Below are 24,702 nucleotides of genomic sequence, written 5' to 3' on the forward strand. Positions count from 1 at the left end.
TGTTTTGAAGTGTTTATGGATGTTTGTGAATTATGGATACATTGATCAATAGCAGCTTTCTGTAGTTGACTATTTCTTATTGATGGTGCACAAACAGCCAATTTTCTCATGTCTGGTCTCATCATCAACAACAACTGTAAAACTTTCTGACATTTTTATACCTGATGGAGGAGAGACATGGACAGCCACCTAACAAGTGAAAGGTGGATGTCTTTAATTGGCTGTGACACGACATAATTGCACCTCACACAACATGAAACCTACCAGTGCTTCCACATTAGCAGCAGGTGACTAAGCTGACCTGGAAGCAGCAGCAGGAGCTTAAAAAGCAAATGAATCCTGACACCGCTTGGGAGGTGTGCAGGTGTTGCATGTGCAGCATCATGGAAGCGAAAGACATTTTTCAAAATCATTCAAAGTTTTGTTCTTCAGTAAGCTTCTGTTGCTGATATTATGTGTTGCATGATGCAGACCATATGAGACTTATTTGTACACATGCGTGAGAGGTGAAGGTGTGAGCGTGGTGAGTGCTGCTGCGGTTTAAATCCAGCAGAGGCTATTGTGTAATGGTATGTGGGCCTGTGCTTTGTGAGATTGACATTGGCTCTCTGTGGGGATTAGAGATATTCCTCCCATGGATGAATGGAACACACAGAGACTTCACTGCTCATCTCATGGTCAGGTGTTAGCGCCGGGATCAGAAGACGCTTAAATGCTCTTTCCTTCCAATGCGCTGGAATTACCAAAAGTAAAAGATAATTTGCCAAGCGCATTTAATTTTCCCTGTTCAAGAGCAAAGTTTCATGGTGTGAATTTGCATAATGACGGTGCACAAAGGGTCACTTCTTTCTTCTATTTTTAGTGCTCTTTTCCTATTCCTACTCTGGAAAATCATCTGGAGGCTTGTCGTTCAATTTGCCAGATGAAAAAAAAAACTGTGTAGCGTGATGAATAAAAGCATTAAACAGCATTTGTGCAGCTAGGTGATTTGTTTCAAAAATATTTTACATTATTGAAATTAATAATACAAAAAAAATATGTAGTAAAAAAAAGAACAAGAATGGTACTTTAAACAGAATAGTTAAATGAATGAATATATTAACCAACTGGGTGTGTGGTTGCAGTGCAGAGCTTCAGTCGAAGTATTTTCACCCTAGTTAGCAGAGAGACTGGATGCAGTAAAGTGGAAGAGACACAGTAATTAATACATATCTCATTAGTTGTAAGGGGAAATAAACACTGTTACAGTTCATCTTCAGTGCAGTCTCAGGTTACAACATTTGCTTCCTGTTTGAGATATAAGCAGGTTTAACTCCATTCATGCACACACATGACATTGAGTATTGTCTTGCTGAACGAATGGAAGCAAATAAATGTATTTCAAGAAATGCTGAATATTTTCATATGCCTATACAAAAATAAGGCCATACTGCTTTTGTCATTATCCCCTTTTACCAAAGCATGTTTATGTATTTGGTTGTGTCTTGGCTTATAGGTGCTTTAGCCTAATGCTGCAGGTCAGAGAGCAAGAAGAATTTGGTAAAAGGTGCTTAGTGCAGCTGAGAGGAACTGCAGATTAGATGATAACTGTCTGTTGCTTTGTTCCTTTAAAGGTCCCCTTCACATCACACATTAATCGTGAAATATTGATAAGTTCAGTTGTAAATACCCAGAAAAGGATGCCAATGTGAAGATCCCAGCTGTCTGAGTAGTGTTTGAGTCAGGAGAAGCAAAGATTTTAATATGGTGAGCTCAGTGTTCACTGGGCAGAAAGTTTCCTTGTTGTTGTGGTACATTTTGATATAAGACTGGGTTGTGTTCCTGTCTTTATGTGCATTGTGTCACTATGCATGGCTACAAACGTGACGGGAGTGTCCGGCCGTCCGCTGAAAGAGACGGGACCCTGTGATTTAGAGCATTATGACAAACATGGTCACCTAGTGTAACTTCAGTGAACTTCGGTGAAACTTCACGTCATTTGCCTCCAACTCCAGAGTGAACGTGAAGTCCGGAGATGGAAGTGTGTGTGTGTGTGGTTGTGCTGTGGTCGCTCACTGTGACACTGATGTGAGCTGATCATTGAGTCTCTCTCTGAAGCCACATAGCTCTAATTCAATCAGCAATTTACATGTGATCGGGGCCGGGACGACCCATCCTGGAGGATAGTTCAGACTCGACTGGACCGCTGATGATGTCACATACACACACACTCGCGCATGCAGCTGTGTGTGTTTCACATGTCACTCTATTATGTCATAGCATTGTCTGTTCTTCCTCCATAGTGTATATGCAAACTCCTCTGTGTGTCTTTATCCCAGTGTGTCCCTCTTTAGTGAGTGGGAACGAGTCGCTCCCATTCATCAGCAGCTAATGATCAGCTCGCCCCCTGTTGGCAATCCTGCACCACTGCATGTTCACTGAGGATTAGATGGATTAGATATTTAGCGAAATCTCCCAGTGCTGCTGTAAATAGACAGATGGGTGTGTTCCCCACCCTCCCCCAATACACACACACACACACACACACACACACATGGGCACAATATCCAGCTTCTCTGTTGCCATGCGAGGCCACAGCATAACAGCACACAGCAGAATGCAGACAGATGTTCACAGATTGATTTGGAGATTATTTCTACCCCATTTCTATGTTCACTTACTCACAGTGTTTTTCTGTTGTTCATAGAAATTAGTCTTAATTTGTTGATATAACACTGACATATATTATGTGGCATTATTTCCTTGCAGGAAAGTTGAGTTTTTTCAGATACAGAGTCAGATAGAGGTGTATACAATATTAATTTTGGAATTATTATATTGATTTATTCTTTCCAATAACTATGGGGAATTTATTTTTAGATTTCTGAGCAATTGTACATGTGGTTGTGCAGATGAAGATGTGGAGCTCTGGATGAGGAACGTACAGTGTACGTGTTCTGAAACAGCTATTGTAAGGTCTGAAGGTCTTTGAACATAGCAGGTAACCAGTACTGATACATAGACTACCCATCTTCCCTCCTGTAAATTCTGACTCTCTTCCAGCTTTAAGGTTGAGTGAGAGGGCGTAAAATTCACAAACTCTTGTAAGTTTAATGGAAATACAAAATCTGGCACTAACTTTTATACAAGTGCTGCGGTGGGATAGAAAGAGGTTCTGGCCCACAAGGTTTATTTATAGATTTAAACCTTGTTAGCAAATTGCAGCAAATAGGTAACACAAGTATAAATAGCAGCATGTAGGCTGTATTTCCTCATAACCCTATGAGACTCGACATTGCTTTGAAAATAAAACTGTAGCATTATTTCCATGTGTCCAAACATCTAAAGGGAGGTGTAAACTCAGCAGGAGGGGCGATGGGGAGTAAGGACAGGGGGGTTAAGTGCGGGGGGAGGGGTTTGAGGGGGGAGGTCACAGTGTACATGAGGACAGACACTGGGGGATGATGGGAGGGCATGGAGGTTGCGTCTCCACAGGCCCCCTGCAGTGGGGATGAAGCTCTTTTCAGAACAAGGCCAGATTAGTGCCCCCACATATGCACACACACACACACACACACACACACACACACACACACACACACACACATGGGTCACCCTCCTCCTCGCATCTCAACAATCATCACTTTCCAACACAATGTCTGGATTAAACCCTTACCAGCTTTGATTTTATTGGAGCAGAGGGGTGTTAGCATGAAGACCAGAGGACCCCTGTGTTCTCAGCTGTGATTTTTTGTGTGTGTAAGAAAATGTTAAAAGAAAAAAGGAAAAAAGGAGCCTTTGTTTCAGGATGTTTTGGGATCAACCAAGCTGCTTATCTCTTCTGATGAGAGATCCGATAAAGTAATTCCAATAAATAATCTCCGTTCCTTTCATCCACATTTGGGGTGATATTTAAATTCAGACAAAGACAAACACCGGCCCCAAAGAGCAGGAATTCACAAGCACTACATATAAAGATGTTGAGGCTTCTTGACTCAAAGCTCATTTGAACAATGGGTATATTTTCAAACTGCATCATTTAATTTACTTAGCTCATTTAATCTTTAGTATTGTTTTGAATTTGTTTTAGGATGATGAAGATGAAGGACTGAGCTGAGGTGAAATGTCCAGTTGCCTTTGACTCATCATTGTCATTTGATAATAACACTGGCCTCTTACAGACAGAGCAGCAGTACACTGACCAGGCTGTGACCTATATACTGATTTGCCAATATTATTGGCATTCCACGTTTTATTTTTGAGGTTTTCGTCATACCTGTTCATTTGTCAGGTAATCATTAAGGCAAATATATAGACGGCCACTTGAGAGCTGACAATCCTAAATATTTTCATAATAGAAATTGCTGTTACATATTAATATTATTTGCCCAGCTTATTAGTTATAGAAAATTGAACTCTAGAACAAATTCTTTGCCTGACATGTTCATTTTCTTCGTCCAAAGTGACTTTCAAGTGAGGGACAACACTAGAGCTTCATCATGAGGTCAGATGATCTTGGCTGATGAGAGTTGGAGCAGCGCTTACATAACAGAATTTAACCATCCTCCTGTGGTCCATGATGCATGACTGCATGTCACAAGTGATGTAAGGGAGCCGGAGAGAAATTAATTTGCAAAGAGAAAGCTTGTCTGCAAACAGCTGTTGTTTGAGGAATAATGGAGACATCATCATCATCATCATCATCATCATCATCAGTGAGGGCACTTTTTTTTTGTCCACATCAGCTCACAGTAAACCTGGCTGATGGGATGACACAAGTTCAAATTCTCTGAAAAGATTCTGGACAGGAAGCAATTTCATTAGGACCTCAATATTGGTAGCTGTGTGTGTGTGTGTGTGTGTGTGTGTGTGTGTGTGTGTGTGTGTGTGTGTGTGTGTGTGTGTGTGTGTGTGTGTAGTTCAGAGTCTGTGTGAGAGCAGCAGAAGGCCAGTAGAGGGTGTATGAGTGTGTATAGCTACAGTTTCAGCTGCTCTCTCTCCTCCATCTCCCCTATGATTTCATGCCCTACTATTACATAATGAGTCAGTGTGTGTGTGTGTGTGTGTAGTGTACATATATGTATGTTTGTGCGTACTCTTTCCTCCGCCCTGAGGGCACTGTCGGCCAACATCAGCATTCAGCTGTGTCTTGCTCGCTGACCATCAACGCGCACACACACACACACATTCCTTGAGGCATAACAATTCCTCTACAGTCCATAACACAGTGTATAGTCAGAAGGAGAGAGAGGCTGAGAGAATGTGATCAACTACATCCACCTGGGTGGTAAACTTGTTTAAACATCACACAGTTTAAGGATAAAATGCAGCCTTCATGTTTCAGATGCTTTGTCACCGATGTAACCGATGTAAGAAGAAAAAAAAAAAAAGTGAGCAATCAGTCATGGTGCATTTCCTCTTTTCTAAGAATGACATCCTGATGACTCCATGACATCACATACAAGAAGTTATTGCCCACATTGGATGCTTTCACCATAATGGAAACATTTTGAAACAATTTAAACAGAAATTTGATGAACAATCTATCAAAATGTTAATAAGTTCTGTATTTTACATGTCCTCTTCAACATGATCAGCATATTTATGATCATGCTTTAACACCTTACATTAAAGCTGATGTTTTGACCACTTGTAAACAAGTAGTGAATTTGTCCATTCAGCATTTACAGACAAACTTCATCACTCCAGTATGTGACTCCAGTCCAGTATGTCCTCCCCTTAACTCTGTTTTTGGTCTTCACCAACTCCTTAGGGAAATATCTGCCTCTTTAGCTGCTAAATGTCCCACCATGTTCACCAGCTGCTCTCTGTCTGTCTCCTGCTTGCTGCTGGGCAGGTAGTGGACAGTGGCTCTTTACAGCTGTTCCTCTGGAAACAGCTGCCCGTTGCAGTGGGAGTGAACCAGAACAGTGACGTCGTGGTTGGAGCTGTAGGTTCAGCTAATAGCTCTGGGTAACACTTTATAATAGGTAGCCTACACACTATTAATCATGAATAAATTGAGAATTCTTCATTTATAACACATGAATACTCATTAGTATATAGTTTATAAATACAGTTAGTGCTTATCAATGATGAGTAAAACATGTTTTGTTTAACTAATGCTTATTATAAAGTGTTACCATAGTTCTGTGTAGATTCATCACTACACACACCTTATTTCATTTCAGATATTGTCCTAGCAGAAACTGATTATAGCTTATTGATTTGATTCAACCTCAAAAAAAGGAGAACTTTTGGGGTTATTTATTTATGTTATATAGGCTAATTCCCTGCAAAAAAAACAAAAACACTGTGACTTTGAATTACACTAAAACCAGTACAACAATGTGTAGTTGTGTTTTGTGATAAATTCATTATAATGATGCAGAGTAGGATGAGAAACTTTGGATTGAATAGGTCAGAACTTCAGCAAGTAGTATTCAGAATAATTTGTGTGTCTGTGTGTGTTTTTTGTGTATGGATGTTAAAAACAAAACAAAAGGAAGGTCAGGTTATATTGTAAAAGACAACATGTTCCTGCTCACGGGTAGTTGCTGCTGAATGGTGAATGTTAAAGCAGATATCAGCTTCACGGCCGTTTCGGCTAATGCTGCGTTCAAGGCAGGCTTTTGAAACCGTAAGTTACAGCTTCAAGTCACAACTACGACTTGGTAGCGTTCCAGGTAACCCGTAGCTCGTGTTTTTACCATCCTGTTGTCTGTGAAAGTTCCCTATAACGGCCACTCGTAACTTCCGACCCGTGAACTCGTACCAGATCGAACTGGTATGACTTCACAGGAAGGAAAAACACAAAGTACGAGTTTCTTTGAACGCACCATGAGTTAGCAGCCCCCGCCCTTGTCAGGCATCAATTGGTCCTCGTGCTACGTCACCACATTCACGCGCATCCCTTGGCTGCACACACAGCCCTTCATGCCATTCTCTCTCCTCATTGGATAACACTTGTATCCCACAAGGAAAATTTTCTCCTCGGGTTACAGCAGAGCAGAGTGACGGAGAGACTCGTGTTTAGGCTGAAATACTTCATGTAAGTGATTGCTGACGGAAAATAGGACTATTTAGGACTTATATTAACAAAAACATTCCACTGATATCTGCTTTAAATACAGTTTCTAAGAGATGACTTTGCCTCACAATCTCACAAAGGTATTTACGGCATGGTGGAGCTCTGCTGGTGGTGGTTACATAATATGATCAAATTCTATGGTCTGATGAGAATGACAGTCTTATCTAAGAGGGGAGTCAGAGAGCTGTCAAACAGGCACAGTTTTTACATATTTACACACTCCAGAGAAGTGAAAACACCTGTGAGTGGGAGCTTTAAGTTCACTTTGGACTTGAGAGTGACACAAAAGTAAACAGATATGGAACATTAAGTACAACCCATTCTCCAAAAGGATGTGGTGGTTTGGAAAGTATTTAGCAAACTACTTGATAGCACCAAGGCAACGAACTGAGAAAATGCATTGTTTTTTTGTGTGTGTTTCTTTTAATTATTCACCCACTCATATGTGGGCCTATATGGGTTGCAGGGAGACATGTTCCAACACTCAGTTTACACTGTCAATATGCATTATTGACAAAATCATATGAGAAATCAGCATCTTCACTCCCACCGTGTGTGTGCGTGTATTCAACACTGCTGTTAATGAAGTATTTTATCAGATGGTCCATGGAAGAATGTCTCCTTACCAGGCTGTGATACCAGTGACTTAACTGTGCTGTTTTTTCTTTTTTTTTTGGTTATTTGATCCCACATATCTTTTCTATTCACTTTATATTTCTATTCACTTTATATTAAAGTGGAGTGGGGACACCGAGGTGAGAAGGGGAGAAAATATGAATAGTCCAACACTAGGCTACTTATCAAAAGCAGGCTAGGACAAACAGATGGAGTCAGAGAGATGGTGGAGGTTGGCAACAGGCAGGAGAACCAGGTTAAAAGTCCATTGTAATAATAATTGGTTAAAAAACATTTTTTATCAGAATTTTTTTTTCTCGATTAGGCTACTAGACATTTCAGGTGACCCCATTTGAATTCCAGGTGACCTGTGAGGTCCTGACCCCAAGGTTAAAAAACATTGCCTTCTGGAGACTGACTGTGTGATGAATCCTTGTAGCCCCTTGGAGATGGGAATAACCAACAGAGCAGAGAGGCAGCGTTAGACATCCCTCACTAAGTGCAAGGTCCATAAGAGTCAAACCTTTTCCCCAAGGCAGGAGTGTGTGAAAGACAGAAATGCCAGGATGGGGAGGGGTGGTGAGGTGAAAAAGAGGTGACTTTTTGGCCCTGTCATACACCTCTGTGATGTAGAAGAACATTTGACAGGCTGGGGAATAGGACTTGGAGATAACATTCATCATACAAAGCATTTGGCTGCGCTCTGCCTCCACTGTTACTGTCCAGAGCTGCACGGAGGCCAGATGGTCAGGTTTTGTACACTTGCAGGTGTTGATGTGCAGGTGATATGCTCCTGAGCTCTTTATCTTACTCAGTGACCTGATTTGTCATCTGGACCTGCCCAGGTCCCGGCAGCCCAAACATGCAAACATAGAATAAAGCAGGCCTACAGCTGAATAAAACAAAACAAAACAAAACAACAACAACAAAAACACTGAACAATCAGCAGGAGAAATGCAAAAATATTTTGTCCTGAAATGTTGTGTAGCCTATTAATTGTTGTGACAGCGCTGTGGTGTCGCTCTCATGGTGTGTAATTGAGTGCAGCTACACTCTCCACAGCGCTCAACTCATCCCCATCACAAACATCCTCTCTGTGGCCACACCCATCCTCGCGAAGACTTGGCGTCACCTTTTGTTGTAGCCCATTTGTAAGCGAGCTGGTGATGTTGCACCATCAGGACCTTTGTCAAGCGCGGGAGAACAGACACATCTCTGCCGCTCTTTACTTTCACAATAAAAGTTTCATTTACAAATAACCACTCTCTTAGACCAGAAACTCGCCTAATTACGAGCTATGCATTGCTCAAATGCATTAATGTGATATAAATGAACATAAAAATGTTTACGTCTCAACAGTAGGCTACTTTGTCAGCTTATTAGCATTAGCTTAGGCTGCTGCAGGCTAAAGCTAACGTTACTACGCAACAAAATGCGCCATATTAGGTAGTCTTCTGATTAAAACATCGGCTTCGTTGTTAAAATTGGGTTCAAAGTGATATTTTTGAAGTTAAGAACTTTCGGTTTATGTGTGCTTGATTTTTTTTCTCAATATCCACAATGCAAAGCGGTGTATGCTTTTACTTTGAAGTCCAACCTGCTACATTTCCGGTAGCACCGTGTCTAAAAATGGGCGCAGCTCGTAGCGGGACTGTGGCACAGAGGGAGAGGAGGGCCGTTCGGTCTGTGGTCCGCACTGAAGCCGCTACCAACGCCAGGAGGACTTGAGAGAGGAAACACAAGTGTCCACGATGCGGACAGCAGCAGCAGCAGAGCAGCTTTAAACCATTTCTCCTGTCGGTTGACAAACACAGACGCAGAGAAACCAATGAATGGAGTTGCTTTTTGCCTTGTTGGAATTCCACCTCACTCAGACACTGAAGTAAGTCCAAAGTGAACACGCTGAAGTGTTTTTTTGCTCTTCTTCTGTCATGACTAAAGTGTGTTTTATTACACTGTCTTCTTTTTTACCACCTCACTTCTTCGTTTCCTGTAGTAAACTGCACTTTTTTCTCGGTTGCCTCTGTAGTAATAGGCGAAACTTCGAGGGGAAATGTTTAGCAATGCTTTTCTTTCTGTGTGATAGAGGAGCAAAGTGGTAGCCTAGGTGCTGCAGCGTGTGACAGTTTCCATAAGGCAGTTTTTCTGTACTTATAGGCTACGTGGGACAGTAATTGAGTGTGCTGTGTTTTTTTTCCTTTAACCGTCGTACCTGTGTTTCCGTGGGAAGTGTCCGCAGTAGTATTGTAGTAAAGACCACCTAACCCGAAACCGAGTCAAGACCAAGACCAAAGGGGGGCGAGACCAAGTCCAAGACCGAGACCAAATCAGTGCGAGACCATTTTCAAGACCAATAGCTACTGTATTCAGTACCAGTATTATTAATGATCATGTGGCTTGATATTTACATTCTTCCTTAGCTAAAAAGAAAAGATCAATATAAAATCTAAACATGGTTAATTGAATTTGATTTAAGTTTGAGTTGAACAGAATAACACAGCACAGGACCTGCTAAAGCCTCCCACTTTCTACACTGGTGCAACCAAGTTTTTTCAGATGGTTACATACAAGGAGTGACAGAGAGACATTTGTGTGTTTTTTATTTTAATTTTAAAAAGATGTCACTACAGCTGTGGTCTTTAATGGTCTTGAGAAAAAAATCCCAAGTCCAGCTCGACAGAGACTCGAGACCAAGACCAGTATCAAGTACTACAACACTAGTCAGCAGAGCGTCATATAACTGCAGACAGAGCTGCATGACTTGTCTCCTCCAGAAACACACTCAACGTGTTTTTGGGGCCTGTTTTTTTTTTGGAAGATGATCTCATGCACTTGTCCTGTCTCAGCACACTCAGGAATTCAGGTACAACTTCAACCAAAAAAACAAAGTGCAAGGGGATGGGGTTGAAAAAGTCTAAAAAGATAAGACTCTATAAAGTTGCAGTGTGTTTATAGACTTTCCTGTGACTTGTCTAAGTTTGAAAAGTGCAAGGTGCAGCCTGTAATCTTAATCCATCAATTTGTGATAACAAGATGGAGTTTTGTTTGAAAGCGAGTGCTACATCCCAACCAACCGTCAGTCATGTCTGCAATGCCACCCTTTTCTCACCAGCACATCACATGCTGCATTCTGCAAATAACTGAATAATTTTCTCCATGATTTTCTCCATGGGCTGCAGAGATGGGACATGGGTGGGTGAGCAGAGAGACAATAAGAAATTGGGCTGGAATGCATGTATTTCCATATGGCAGCCCACATACACACAAGACAGAAGGTACATTGTCGCCGTCAGTCTTCTCTCACTGCGGAAAAATCCACTATCATGACCGTGGAGGTTGAAATCACCAATGCATATTAATGAGGGCGGTTACTAATCTTGATTCAGACATTTTTTCTCTTGTCTGTCATCACTCCCATCAAAACATCACATTGTTTGTTGCCCCAAGCTCATGAGTTAGCTATACACTCAGATCACAGATTATTAGTATGGGGTCGTGTCATGATGGCACAGTTAGCAGCAGTGTTGGAATTAGGGATGTCACAATTACTTGTTTTCACAATTAGGCTAATCACGGTTTTAAACGGCACAATTAATTAATCGTAAAGATTCCTAAATACCATCACTTTCCAAAAAAGATTATGTTGGGACCATATCGGCAGATGTGCGCCAAAGTAAAGGTAGATGCACAGATACTGGTCCATTTACCTAATATAACATTGAATTGGTAGGAATTTAAATGTTAGGGTGTCATTTGTAATTAAAAAAAAAAGATTAAAATTAACTTAAACATTTGGTATAGATGACAATTAATGACTTGAATATTTCAAACACTTCCCTAGGGGATTAATAATTGGTCATATTTTAATAGATACTTAAAGTATTTTGTCTAAATAATTAGTAATGTAATTATATTTTGACTATATTTGATTCTGCACAATAATAGTGTTGTAGAATTAATTAATCCATAATAATCATAATACCGTGATTATTTCTCTATAATCGTACCAAGAAAATCTATAATCGTGACATCCCTAGTTGGAATTTAAATCTCATGTTATGATTTGTGACATTTCCATATAGGCCATGTGTTTCTGAAATGTCCAGTCTGTAAACATGTTCTGACTGCACAGACATGAGCTTAATACCCATCTGAGAAAGTTGAAATATCTAGCAAAGCTTAAATGACAAACCAATGGAGTTGGAAGATAAATTTACATAGACTTCACGGAGATAAAAATCTTACGTCAGCAGAGTCGGTCCAGACAGAGGTGATGTTGTAGATGAGCTGTAGACTTTGTGTTAATTTGCCTGCATCCAGCTCGGCCCGCGGAGGAACACAGCGCTTACGTAACCGACCCTAACCCCAAACTTCACGGGGGCATGATGAAGACGGACAGCTGTGGACTTGCATAAGGATACTATACATACTATAATTGGCGTACGCGGACATGTTCCACACATGCGCACTCCAAAAACATGACTGTGACCTTCTGTCGGTGAGAAGAAGAGCTCCTTTGTTCGCTGTGTTTGGCTAAACAACATGCTTTACAAGAGCAGGACCAAGGATGTGTAATATACCATACGGTGCAAGAAACAAATGACTCATTTACTTTCCTGGTGCTGGTGCATGCACAGTTGGTGTGAGTTTGTGGTGTTGACAGTCTGCATGGATTCAAACTTGCAGATCTTTCTGGACTCGGCCTGATGATGAAGTTTGCATCACAGTCTTGCAGGAAGTTATGAAATGATCTGAGATCTTCTGTTGATAGGTTGTTGTGGTGACTTTTGTAGAAGTTTGACTCTTTTTCTAGACATAAAGATAGCATCAAAGAGACAGAATCTGTCATAATCCTACTGAGGGACGTCTTATGGTATTTGCCATTTGTTTCACATCCACCATAATAAAGCAGCTGGGCGTTATTATCATGTTTTAGCAAAAATAAAAATTGCATGTTAAAGCAGAAGTAAGCGATCCGGTCGTTTTGGCTAACTTTTTGTCAGCCGATGGAGTTGGCAGCCCCCGCCCTCGTCATGGATCTATTGGTCCTCGTCCCTATGTCACCACATTCACGCGCATCCCTTGGCTGCACACACAGCCCTTTATGCCGTTCTCTCTCCTCATTGGATAAAGGTTGTAGGATACAAGGAAGTATACAAGAAGTTTTCTCCTCAGCTTACAGCAGAGCAGAGTGACTGACAGACCCGTGTTTCGGACCAAACACTCTATGTAAGTGATTGCTGTCGGAAGATATAACTATTTAAGACTTATATTAACACAAACATTCCACTTAACTTCTGCTTTAAGTGCTTAATAATATTATGTGAAAGGTGATGGTAAAATGACGCTGATCAGCCATAACATTAAAACAGATGACTTAGAGTTGTTCCGATTCCGATACTAGTATCAGAAATGCCTCCAATGTTGCAGAAAATGCCGGTGTCGCACCAAAAAGTGATTGCTCGCCAAAAACAGATTTCTTTCCACGGGAGCATGCACAGTCGGTTAAAGATTGAAAGCGTAGTTTACATGGCTCGACAGCTGCTTTCAAACAAACACATTGACTGTTTGTCAGAGCTAATATCGATGGTGTGTATTTGTGAGACGATAATGCGGATTTTATGATGTAATCAAGCATTATATTAACGCATCCATTATCAATAATGTTATTTTTATGTCTCTGTGTTTGGTATCCAATATTGTTGTTAGATTGTAATTAACATGATTTATATCTGGTTTGTGTGTGTAATAAAGACAGGCACAGAGAGGGGGTTTCTGCCTCAAAATGACTTGATGTCACTCACTAGAGTTATATTTAGAAGATTTGACCTTAACCAGTACTTTTTACCATTTGAAAAATCAGTAAAGTGCCATTGCAATGCATTGCAGTCTTACACTTGCCAAAAATTGATTCCAGCTCCCAGTGTTGCAGTGAAAGGGGTTATCTGCCTCAAATTGTCTTTATGTCACTCACCAGAGCTATATTTTAGAAGATTTGACCTTAACCAGTACTTTTTACTACTTTAAAAATTAGTAAAGGGCCATTGCACTCCATAATTTAGAGTTTTACACTTGCCAAAACTTGATTCCCACTCCTGATGTTGCTGTGAAAGATTTTCTGCCTCAAAATGTCTTTATGTCACTCACCAGAGTTATATTTAGAATATTTTACCTTAATCAGTACTTTTTCCCACTTTAAAAATGAGTAAAGGGCCATTGCAATGCACAATTTGGAGTTTTACTGTACACTTGCCAAAAATTGATTCCAGCTCCTGATGTTGCAGTGAAAGGGGGTTTCTGCCTCAAAATGACTTTATGTCATTCACCAGAGTTATATTTAGGAGTATCGGAATCGGTATTGGAGCATTTCTTAAGATGACTGAATGAACACTCCTAAAACAGGCCATGGATATGCACCAATCAGCTGATAAAGTGGTATGACTGGTCAGTGTGAGCTCTACTCCCCCCTCGTCACGTTGTTTATTAGCTGTGCTGTTGGTGAACTCTCATCTTCGGCAGAGTCATCCAACTTGCCACTATTTACAGATGTGTGGGTATCTACCCCTGCCCCCTCCACCCTCATCAGATTCTGTGTGTTCAGTGGAGCAGGCTCCTCTTGCCTTATATGTCTTGTCCCGGGCCTCCCAAATTTTGCCCTCAGCTCAGGCAGGACAGGGCAATGAGTTTGACTTGGTGCAATAATCACATGAGTTAACAGTGTTATTTCTCAGTCTGTCAGCAGGTAGAGAGCCGAGCACATTATGCAAAGACACAGGCTTCAGGACTTCTTATTTTTTGTCTTTATGTCTTTCGTGGGAGCGTTGTCATGTTGTTCTCATCGTGTAGCAGTAACGCCTGTACAGACTTCCTCTCGACCGATCCTTGGAAAACGCCAGTGACTTCTACAGAGGAGTGTCTTATTTCATGTACCGCCATCTACCCAACAGCTACCGTGGAGACAGTAAAGATGTAGTGAGCATCTGAGCGTCTGCACCAGAGCTCGTAAAGCTCGGTCGCAGATCAGCTCCATAAAATCCTGAAATGCTCTCACTCCATAGCAGCGCTAATGGAAAAGGAAAGAAGATGAGATGACTCGGTTCTCTGGAGACAGTTACAGTCAGAGTGTTGAGTGCTCTTGCAGCTGAGTGATGATGCTGGTAGATAAAATGTTATGGACCTGATGACCATACATGCTGGAAAAATAGTGTTCATACCACATCATACACCTAATAATATAGGTATTATTACAGGTATGTATGTTTGAGATAATTTGTATCCATAAATAACAATAATAACTTTATTTATATAGCACCTTTAAAATCACAAGTTTACAAAGTGCTTCACAAAACAATAGAAAAGAAAATAGAAGAGACAAGTCACAAATGCGATAAAACCATAAGAGGTGGACCACCCAAGCGATACAGCAACACAGGCTTAATTTGGTATGTAGGACAGGCATTAATATAAGCATCATGCTTCTGCCTGTGCCTTTTCAGTCACTATTTTGTCGATAATGTTTTGTGTCGATAATGTTATTGTGTGATGCGACTGAATAAAGAATTTCAATCAATCAATCAAAAACCCAACAACATATTGAAACCAGGAGGGCTCAAATTGGATGAAGTTAAATATAAATAAAAGGGGGGTATACATGATAAAAACAAATAAAATGAGATACAATACGATAAGAAAAGATGGGATAAAAGAGTTAAAACCAAAGAAAGTGTAAAGTAAAACAAAGAGCATCTGAGATAAAATAGATCATAGGATGACATCATATAAAAGCAAGGCTGTAAGTTCACATCTTATGGTTGTCATAGCTGCGAAACAACACTTCTTTTGCACAACTATTCGCACAGTTCACATACAGGGTATAAAGTATCTAGGGTATTGATGTGTTGTATACTGTACAACTATACATTATACATATGTTATATACGGTGAGATTAGATATAGCAATTGAATGTCCTTCTTTATTTTCCTCATAATTTCAATTCATTTTTCTAAAATCTCTTTTCCTCTGCTGTGCTGCAGAACCACAGATAAAGCTTTATCTAATCTAATCTAATCTCAGCCCTATGTTAGTTACACATGTTTTACTGTTACATGTCTTACACTGAACAGCTTGTCAACATCATTAGATGAGCTTCCTCCTCTCACTCCTGCAAATACAGCAGAGTGAGATACACACAGCGGGCGTGAGTTGTTCTGAATAAATTTGGTGTACGTCATCATGCCCGCGCTGGCCGCAGGTGGATCCTGCTGACGCCTTCAGCGTTACATTTTTTGCTGGGTCACACACGTGATGAAGGTGTTCTGTGGTATTTTTTATATGCGGTCATTCTGGCCGGTTAAAAGTGTGAACGACTTTCATACATCACATTCTCTTTCTAAGTTCATGCTCTTAATTTCAAATGTCCAATGAAGCTTGAAGGCAACATCCATCCTGTTGTTCACTATCCTTAGATCTCTGGTCTTTTCTCTAAACATCCCATGAGCTAAATTAACTTCTTTCAACCCATGGCAAAAGCTGAAAAATACAGTGGCAGTTATATATTGGAAAACAGTGGTAATGGAAAATTAGTCAACAGCAATTTTGATTGATTCATCGCTTATGTCATTTGCCAACAAAAAGCTACATTATGGTTCTGTCATTCTCCAAGGAGATGATTCTTATCACCGTAATAGACTAAATGGATTTAGATTTTAGATTATTTTAGATGACATACATTGGCAGCATTGCCAAGGACTCTGGGAAAATGACATGGCTACTTTTCAAAATGTTATAACAAGTGATGAATCAGTTATGTCAGTTCCATCTTTGATGAAAACAACACCCATAACGGTTGTAGTCCAAGTTTTAAAGCAGTTAGGCTTTTCTGCATTTAGATTGCATGAATGTTTTGTGTGTGTGTGTGTGTGTGTGTGTGTGTGTGTGTGTGTGTGTGTGTGTGTGTGTGTGTGTGTGTGTGTGTGTGTGTGTGTGTGTGTGTGTGTGTGTGTGTGTGTGTGTGTGTGTGTGTGTGTGTGTGTGTGTGTGTGTGTGTGTGTGTGTGTGTGTGTTTTAGCAGATGCTGTAATAGGCTCCAGCCGTGCACTCCTGCTGGTACAGAGGCTGGGTGGTTGGATTGCATTGACTCTGTAACTGCTAATGGAGGAAGTCGAGTCCTATCAGCAATAAAGAAATGCGCTCTATCTGCAAAAGCAATATCACTAAGTGACTTCCCTAATTACATTGATGAAGTGTCCCAGTGCTAAGAAGCGCAGACTTGCTCATATTAGGCAGAGGGAGTGTGTGTGTGTGTGTGTGTGTGTGTCAGGGGGAGGGGCTGCTCAGGAGTGACAGGGAGCAGATAGCCCACTGCAGATGGGGAACACACATTGTTGTGTGTTTTTTTTTTCTTCTTTTTTTCAGAGTTGGGACTGAGAGCCTTGGCTCTGTACTGTATGGCATTGGGGGATGGTTGGAGGGGTGGGTATGTGTGTGGTGGTACAGCGGGGGCTGGGGGGCGGTAGACAGGCTGAGACTTGCTGTGAAATTTGTGACAATGGAGCTCTGTTAAGCTGTGTGTACCGCATGTGTGTGTATGTGTGTGAAAGCGAGGAATGGTGTGGGTAGAGGCTGTGTGGGTCAAGGTTGAAAGTTCAGACATGAGGCCGGTGCAGCCCTGATAGCTCATGGTTCCCACCTCAACCTGTGGGGGAAAGGTGTGTGTGTGTGTGTGTGTGTGTGTGTGTGTGTGTGTGTGTGTGTGTGTGTGTGTGTGTGTGTGTGTGTGTGTGTGTGTGTGTGTGTGTGTGTGTGTGAGTGGTGGGGCGGGGTTAGTCTGCACACACTGGATCATTCTTCAACAGGTGGGCTGCTCAGGAATGTGTCAATGAAAAGTGTTACACAGCAGAGGTGGAAAGATGTGTGAATGTGTGGTTGTGTGTGTTTGTGTGTGTGTGCAAGGCGGAAAATGTAGAAAGGAGAAAGTACAAATAGGAAAAAGGCAGAAAAGAAAAACAGAAATAGTGCAGAAGAGAAAATTCTGTGCGATCGATGAAACAGAATTTGCTCCCTTTCAAAATAAAAGCAGAGAAGCTGGACTTGGGGGCAGGAGGGCAGGATCAGGTGCAGTGCAGGACGTATGGACGTGATTTGCTCTACACATGCCCCCTTTCACCCTCCCAATCCAGAAAGCTCCAGCTGAATCTCTGTGGGGGGCATCAGACCCCATGTGGGCACCCAGCTGCTGCTCTGTGCTGCTGGGACCAGGTATACAGTGAGCCCAGTGAGCCCCCCCCCCCCCCTCCCAAAGAGATTTACTGTCTATATAGAATCAGGCCAGTCCAGTCTCTCTGAAGAGTTTGCGGGTGTGTTTTATGTCGTGCATGCATTGCCCACTCTCTGCTCTGATTGTGCAGTTATTTTCTCACTTAGACACTAAATGGGTGCATGACTCGTTTCAAAGAGCAATGCGTTTCCATGCGCAGTTTAATTATTCTCATCATTTGTAATCTGTAAAAGATGACTGGGAAGCCATTGACCTCGATCCCCCCCCCTCCATGCTTTGTGATTGTCTGATGTGTGAGGACCTCTCATCTCCGGCCTGGAGACAACAGATTTGGAACAGGAAGTTTATGTTACAAACAGGGGTCATTTGTGCTGTGTGAGCACTGATGGACATGAATCAGGTTATTTCTTGGAGGGCCCTTTGTTGCTGTGTTGTTGCATGTTATTCAGATCTGCTCGTTTTTTTTTAGCAGTCATCAATGACTTGTCTTTTTCCCTCCCTTATACCCGTTCTGTCTTTTCTGTGCACATAATGTTATTAAATTATTCCTCTGCCTCATTTAGTAATAAAGATACATGTAATGAAAGTGGTTTATTTGCTGTTTCAAAGGCTCAGTGTATTGGAAGTGCTCCTCTGCTTCCCTGCAGCTGTGTTACACTATTTTCTACATTAGATTTAGGGACCTTTTCGTCATACAGACAAATGTAGCTGGCAACACAGCAGGGTGTTAATGCATCCTTACAAAACCTGCTTTTGTAAATTGATTTTAAAGGGGAGCTATGCAAGTTGGTCGCTTTTTTGCTGTTTTGGTTGCTTTTCTTCTCTATGGAGCTCCCCTTACAGTTTCGTCGTGAAAACTCACCGCTAACCCTCCTCCCTCACCCCCCCCGGGGCATCTGCATTTGTTTCCACCGAAGTCGGCGAGAAGGCAATCCGTAGAGCGATGTCTACCGAGGTGGGTAACGTTAACAAGAGATTATGGATTACAGAGCGTGTTTGTGTCGTAGTGCCCTAAAGCAGTTCATGTTTCTTGCTAGACGAGAGCAGGGACATGGGGTCGGAGGTGCTGATCTTGCAAGGTTGGTTTTCGGCCAAGAGACACGACTAGATGGAAGGCAGAGAGCCTCCATTCTCCCTGTAACAAGTCAGTTAGCCATCACAATTACTCCAAAGCTGTTTAATTAAGGGAAAACTCTTTCATATTTACCCTTTAAAGAGCATTGGGCAGTGGCGAAACTCCAGCTGAGCCATCTCAGTCAGTACAGAGCTGCTCCACAGTTCTGGTCGAGACTTAAATTCCATTGGAGAGAAACTAAAAACTGGACCTAGGAGTGAAAGCCAAGCACTTTACTCATGGTGGTAGTTTATCTCTCACTAGTATAAATGTAGAAGAGGATACTGTTAACAAACAGTAAATCACTGATAAAGGCACGTAGAGAAATGCAGGGCCTGTGTTGAATCCAAACTGTGCTGAAGGGATGGGCAACATCAAAGCTCCGTCACTGGTTTCATCATTCCTCCATGTTTCTGAGCAAAACACCGCTCCTAAAATAGACTGAGCGCTTGTCAGCCTTGCCAGGTCAGTGGAAGGCAGAGCAACTAATGCATTTAATCAGATTCAAAACAAGGACAGCGAAGTGAGCTGATCATTTCATCCGTAGGAATTTGCCCGTAGCAGACTCTTTACTGTCTTTAAGCCTTTCATACAACAAACGGGGGCTGGAGAAGCCAGCCCAGTCGGTGAGTTCATGTTAATTCCCTCTCGCAAATAGGTCTGACCCCGCTCCTGTTCCGACATATTTCTGGATTAATCTAAAATATATCGAGTTTCATGCCATATCTGACACAGAAGCACAGCTGAAGGGAGGAGGGTCTGTTGAATCCACCATCACAGATTTTCTCTAAAAGAAAAACAGTTCCTCTGTCGTCACTTTTATGATGCTCTGTGTTATTTTATGGATTTGTTGCTCAGAAATACTCAGGGCAAACTGGTCTGTTCCTGCTGCAGCAGCTCTGTCTCTCTACACAGAGTCTGCAGGTTAATAGACTGTTGGATTTTTTGTCATTTTCAAATAAATTCTGATTTATTTTAGATTAGAAAATGTCACTAGTGTCACTTTCTCCACATACAGCTACAACAAAAGTTTCTTTTTATGTCTGTGGCAGATTTAGTCCAGACAGTATAGTCTCAATTCAGTCTATGGTTGCTGCTGTGATGTCAATATAACTATCAACTGTTTTTTTTCTGTCTATTTTTGCTGGGATAGGTGCCATGCTGCTGTTATAATATGCAATGTGTCAATGTTCATAGACATAAAAAACCACAGCCACCACCATGCACACGCGATGCACCCAGAGAGTTCCCGGCCTCAGTTCAGACTCAGAGAAGGTCTCTGGTGTCAGCGGTGTCAGATGCGAACGTCCTTGATCTTTCTCCAGTTGTCCGTTGACTGCCTGCCGACCGTTGACCTCCTCTCAGCAGATGTTGCGAGCGAAGAGAGCGGCGGTCCGGCGGGCACCGACAGCTGACGTTGTCCGTCCCTGTTGTTTATTTAGTCTCGTGTCTTTCCACGCTGCTCGGTGACTCACCGAGGTGGTGACGTAGATGGTGAGTGTGAGTTTACGTGCAGTCATTTTAAACAGAGCGACCTGCGCTGATGCAACCCACAGTGGCTCAAGTGAAGCAGGAGCAGGGGAACTGATCTGCTGTTCTGTAGGTTCTCCACATCAGAGTGTGTTTGGGAGTACAACTGCAGATGATGCCACTTGATTCAGAGTTGGTTGGATGACTGCTGACAGAACACAACAAAAGAATATACAGTGACATGCAAAAGTTTGGGCACCCCTGGTCAACATTTCTGTTAATGTGAACAGTTAAGCAAGTGGAAGATTAATGACTTCCAAAAGGCATAAAGTTACAGATGACACATTCCCTTTACATTTTAAAGGGATAGTTCAACATTTTGGCAAATTGGCCCATTGCCACGATCCCTATAGTTTTAGCAGTAGGTTCGTTATCTTTAATTGTCAGTGCAAGCAATTTAGTTAGTTAGAACAGCAGAGCAGAGCCGCAAGCTGCTCAGAGCTACGCTACAGAGGCTCATGGGATTTCTTGTTTTCCCTCATCAGACTCATGAGATTTGATGAGTTTAAAGGTAACTATCGGTGTGTAAATAGTAAATATCTTGTCTGATACCTTGGTCAAAGTTATCTGAGAGCTTGAGTCTCCTGAGTTTTCTGTTCTTTTGCAGGCTGCTGCTTTGTTTCCCTTTATCACTCTAAAATTGTAAACTTTCTGCCTTTTGGAGATCATTTCATCTTTCACCTACTTAACTGTTCACATTAACATAAATTCTAGTTCCAAACGGCCAAAGAACCGACTTAGAAGTGAATTGAAACTATGGCCATGTTGTTGGACGGGGCGTTTGATTGTGTTTATCTCATTTGTCTCAGGTTTTACATGAAGGCATCATGTGTCTCATGATGTGCACGCTGTTGTGTAGGCTTGTTGCATCTCGCAGTCTGTCAGGCCAGTGTCTGGTGGAACAGTGCTTCCACTGAGCCGTTGTTATCAGTGTGTCTGTCAGTGTGCTGTCCTCTGCTGTTATTTCCTTCCCCTTCTGATAGCACTGTGTTCTTTGAAGCACAAATACGCAAACTGTTGTCCCATTGGCTTTTCAGACGCACAGAGCCACTGTCTAATGGGGAACAATGGTCTTATACATCTGACCCCGGCTGGTCTGGGGTCAGTGCGCGTAAACAGTAAAGATACAGTCCCCCACTATGGGCCAAGTTGTCCTGGATGAGGATCAGTCATAAAGTGGTCGATAGAATTTTATCAAAGTGCAATATTGTATTGAATAGATTTATTGAAACAAATAGTCAACTGATAATAAAATGAACTGATCAGATAAATTAGAAAAACAACACGTGCCTGTTCACACACATTTAAGTCCTCTTAGGGTTTGGGAGACTGTGTTTTCCCATCAACTAAACAACTAATCAATTAATTGGGAAACTGATAATGGCAATAATTCTTAGTTGCAGCCTTAATTGAGTCCATCCATCACATCTAATCAGATCTTATGAAGCCAGTGGATCACCAGCAGGCACAGCTGTCAAGAGAAAAGCTGAACAGATGTTGGTAATCATACAGTATATTAGCCGTACGTATCAGTCCCTGGATGACAGAACCAGCCCGCTACGTGTCAAGTGAAAATAATCAAAGAAATGCATCAAAATGAATTTGTAGTTATTTTTAGCTCGGAACAATTTTCACAGTTGACTAAAAATAGGTCAGTTAGTGAGCTTTCCCAAGCGCAAGTGTCCTCATTTTCTACTCATTTATGCCTCTGACCTCCTCGTGTTAACATATTCCGGTCAGAGCCTGTATGTGGCGTTCACTTACACATCACATGTGACGGAGATGAGCATCATGATCATAGTCAACAGCACTTCAGCTGGATAAAATGTATGCACTGACCTTTTCTCCCTATAATGTGCTGGCAGCTGTCATCACTGCTGAATGTATGAATTTATGATGAGAATATTGTTCCTCCTTCACTTCATTGATCTTTGATGACTTCATTTGTAGTGACGTTCGGCGATCAAGGAATTGAAGGTCAACATGAATTTAAGTGTTACATTAAAGCCTGTTAGAGACGCTCCACAAATAACACAACAGGATGAGCTTGCTTACAATATAGCTTAAATTTAGCTTTGTTTTTTTGAGGAAACACACCAAGGCCAGAGCAGTGACAGTTTACAACAATGTAAAGCAGGAGCGTTTAAAATGTGCTGTTGTGATTCACTGTGTGACAGGAACTCTCTTTGTAGTGCAGTGCTGCCCACATGTGGCCAAAAAGTGGAAGCAGTGAAACTCATTTTAAATGTTTCATCTCTCTCTCTCCCTCTCCCTCTCTCTGTCTATTTGTGACATGTTTTAAGAAACTGAACTTTCTTCATCGCTTTGCAACACAGTCCTGCATGTGAATATTGACACAAATGGAAAATCCAGTATAAAAGATATGCATCTAAAAAGTTGGGAAGTAATTTGGTCTTTTCTATGCTTTTATATTTAAAATATGAACATGAATACTCAGACTACAGTTTGGCGATTAATGGACAATCTGATTTCATAAAGAATCTTGTGATTGTATTTGATCGTTTTTGGGCAAATTATCCAAAAAGGAACCACAAAATGGTCAGACAGGTGCAGTGGTGTTACTGTGTGTTGGGATCACTGATCTGCTCCACTTGTGGTGTTATTAAGAGGCTCCAGTGTCTCTTCAGCATCCTCTGCTGCTGCTAAGTGACTGTAATATTGTCATCAGTTCCATCCTCCTGTTCATCCTCTCTCTCTCTCTCTTTCTCTCTCTTTCTCTCTCTCTCTCTCTCTCTCTCTCTCTCTCTCTCTCTCTCTCTCTCTCTCTCTCTCTCTCTCTCTCTCTCTCTCTCTTTCTGTCACTCTCTCATATCTCATAGAGGCTATTGTCAGTGTAGATTCATGTAGGCTGTTGTGAAATGACTCAGAGTTAACATCACTAAATATGACAGTATTTAGATTAAGGATTTTTCCCCCCCTTTCTCTTGGAAACAGCATTTAGACAGTGATGGGACACATTGCCTTTTTTCCAACATTTTATCAATGTGTAATGTAACAAATGCTGCTTGATAACAAAAGCACAGATCACTTTATTAGGAGCATACATGCCTTTTTCATCTGTGAAAACAGAACTGAAAAATATGCTTTTTGTGATACTGGTTTTGACCAGCAGAGGCCAAAGTGCACCACTACCTGCGTCGATATAAGACTCAAGATTCTTTTTATTCTTTCCGAAAAATGTTAATTTCCATGTACTACCTCTCTACATATTGTGTGTTGACAACTTATGTAACATTACTGTCATGTCTTTTGTTCTGGCTTTGCTCTGTGTTTTTAATTAGCAGAGGCATCCTGTCAGAGAGGATTTAGGAAGGTGGTAAAGTCTGCATATTCCACAGTACTTGGCTTAACGCTGTTTTGTTTTTTCCCTCTATTTTTATAAAATATTGACCAGTAAGTTTTCAAGAAAAACTTTGCATGAGCAGAAGCAGCACACTGTCACATGGCTCGTCCTCGGTGAGGACGGGGAGTCACGTTTACACAGGGACGGTAAATGCTTAATGGATGAGATTCATGATGACAACCTAAATTTAAATAATTGAATAAATAAGGTAACTTTAAAAAAAAAAAGATATTGTAAAAACAGATTTTTCTCCAGTTTTTGAGGATTGGACTGTAGGATCAACTCAACTCTGTCAAGACTGTTGTTCATACATAGAAACATGTAATCACAGTGCGTTCATGAATGTGTCTCCCACAGTTCACTGTCTCTAATAGTTTAACAATCCCGTTGACTCCCCCACTTGACGCGTTGCACCTCGGGCGTCAGAGGATCTGCTTGTCTGATGATTTTTATTGTAAGAAGTCCCTCTCATATGCAAATGGAAGCAGTTTCAAAAATAGATCAAAAGCCAGATTCGTGCACAGACTGACGACGGCAAACAAAAGGCACGAATACATTTGGGTGCTGATTATAATCTGAATAAGACTTGTACGAAATGGTGCAGATTTCCCAGTCCGTGTGTGTTAGCTTTTTGAAAGTGCTCAGATTTTTGCAGGTGTGATGTGATTCCTCTTCCTCTTTCTCTCTCTCTCTCTGTCTCTCTGTTCACTTTCACCTCTGGTGTTGAAATCAC

At 41.5% G+C, this 24,702-nt stretch overlaps 1 protein-coding gene across 4 annotated transcripts in view; it reads left to right on the plus strand.

The window, feature by feature from the left end:
* The window catches only part of LOC311002818 (rho GTPase-activating protein 23-like), a 63,802-nt gene that overhangs the window by 10,756 nt on the left and 28,344 nt on the right, over positions 1-24,702 (plus strand). For 3 of the 4 annotated variants that reach the window (XM_083994343.1, XM_083994347.1, XM_083994344.1), the window contains exon 1: positions 9,362-9,566. The exons of the other annotated variant lie outside the window; for it this stretch is intronic. In XM_083994343.1, coding sequence (XP_083850469.1) covers positions 9,513-9,566 — 54 coding nt within the window. In that variant the 5' untranslated portion in view covers positions 9,362-9,512. Of the gene's footprint in view, positions 1-9,361; positions 9,567-24,702 lie in introns of those variants that run through there. 4 annotated transcript variants of the gene reach the window in all.

Source organism: Trachurus trachurus, assembly GCF_905171665.1.
Source record: "Trachurus trachurus genome assembly, chromosome: 19".
NCBI classification, from domain to species: domain Eukaryota; kingdom Metazoa; phylum Chordata; class Actinopteri; order Carangiformes; family Carangidae; genus Trachurus; species Trachurus trachurus.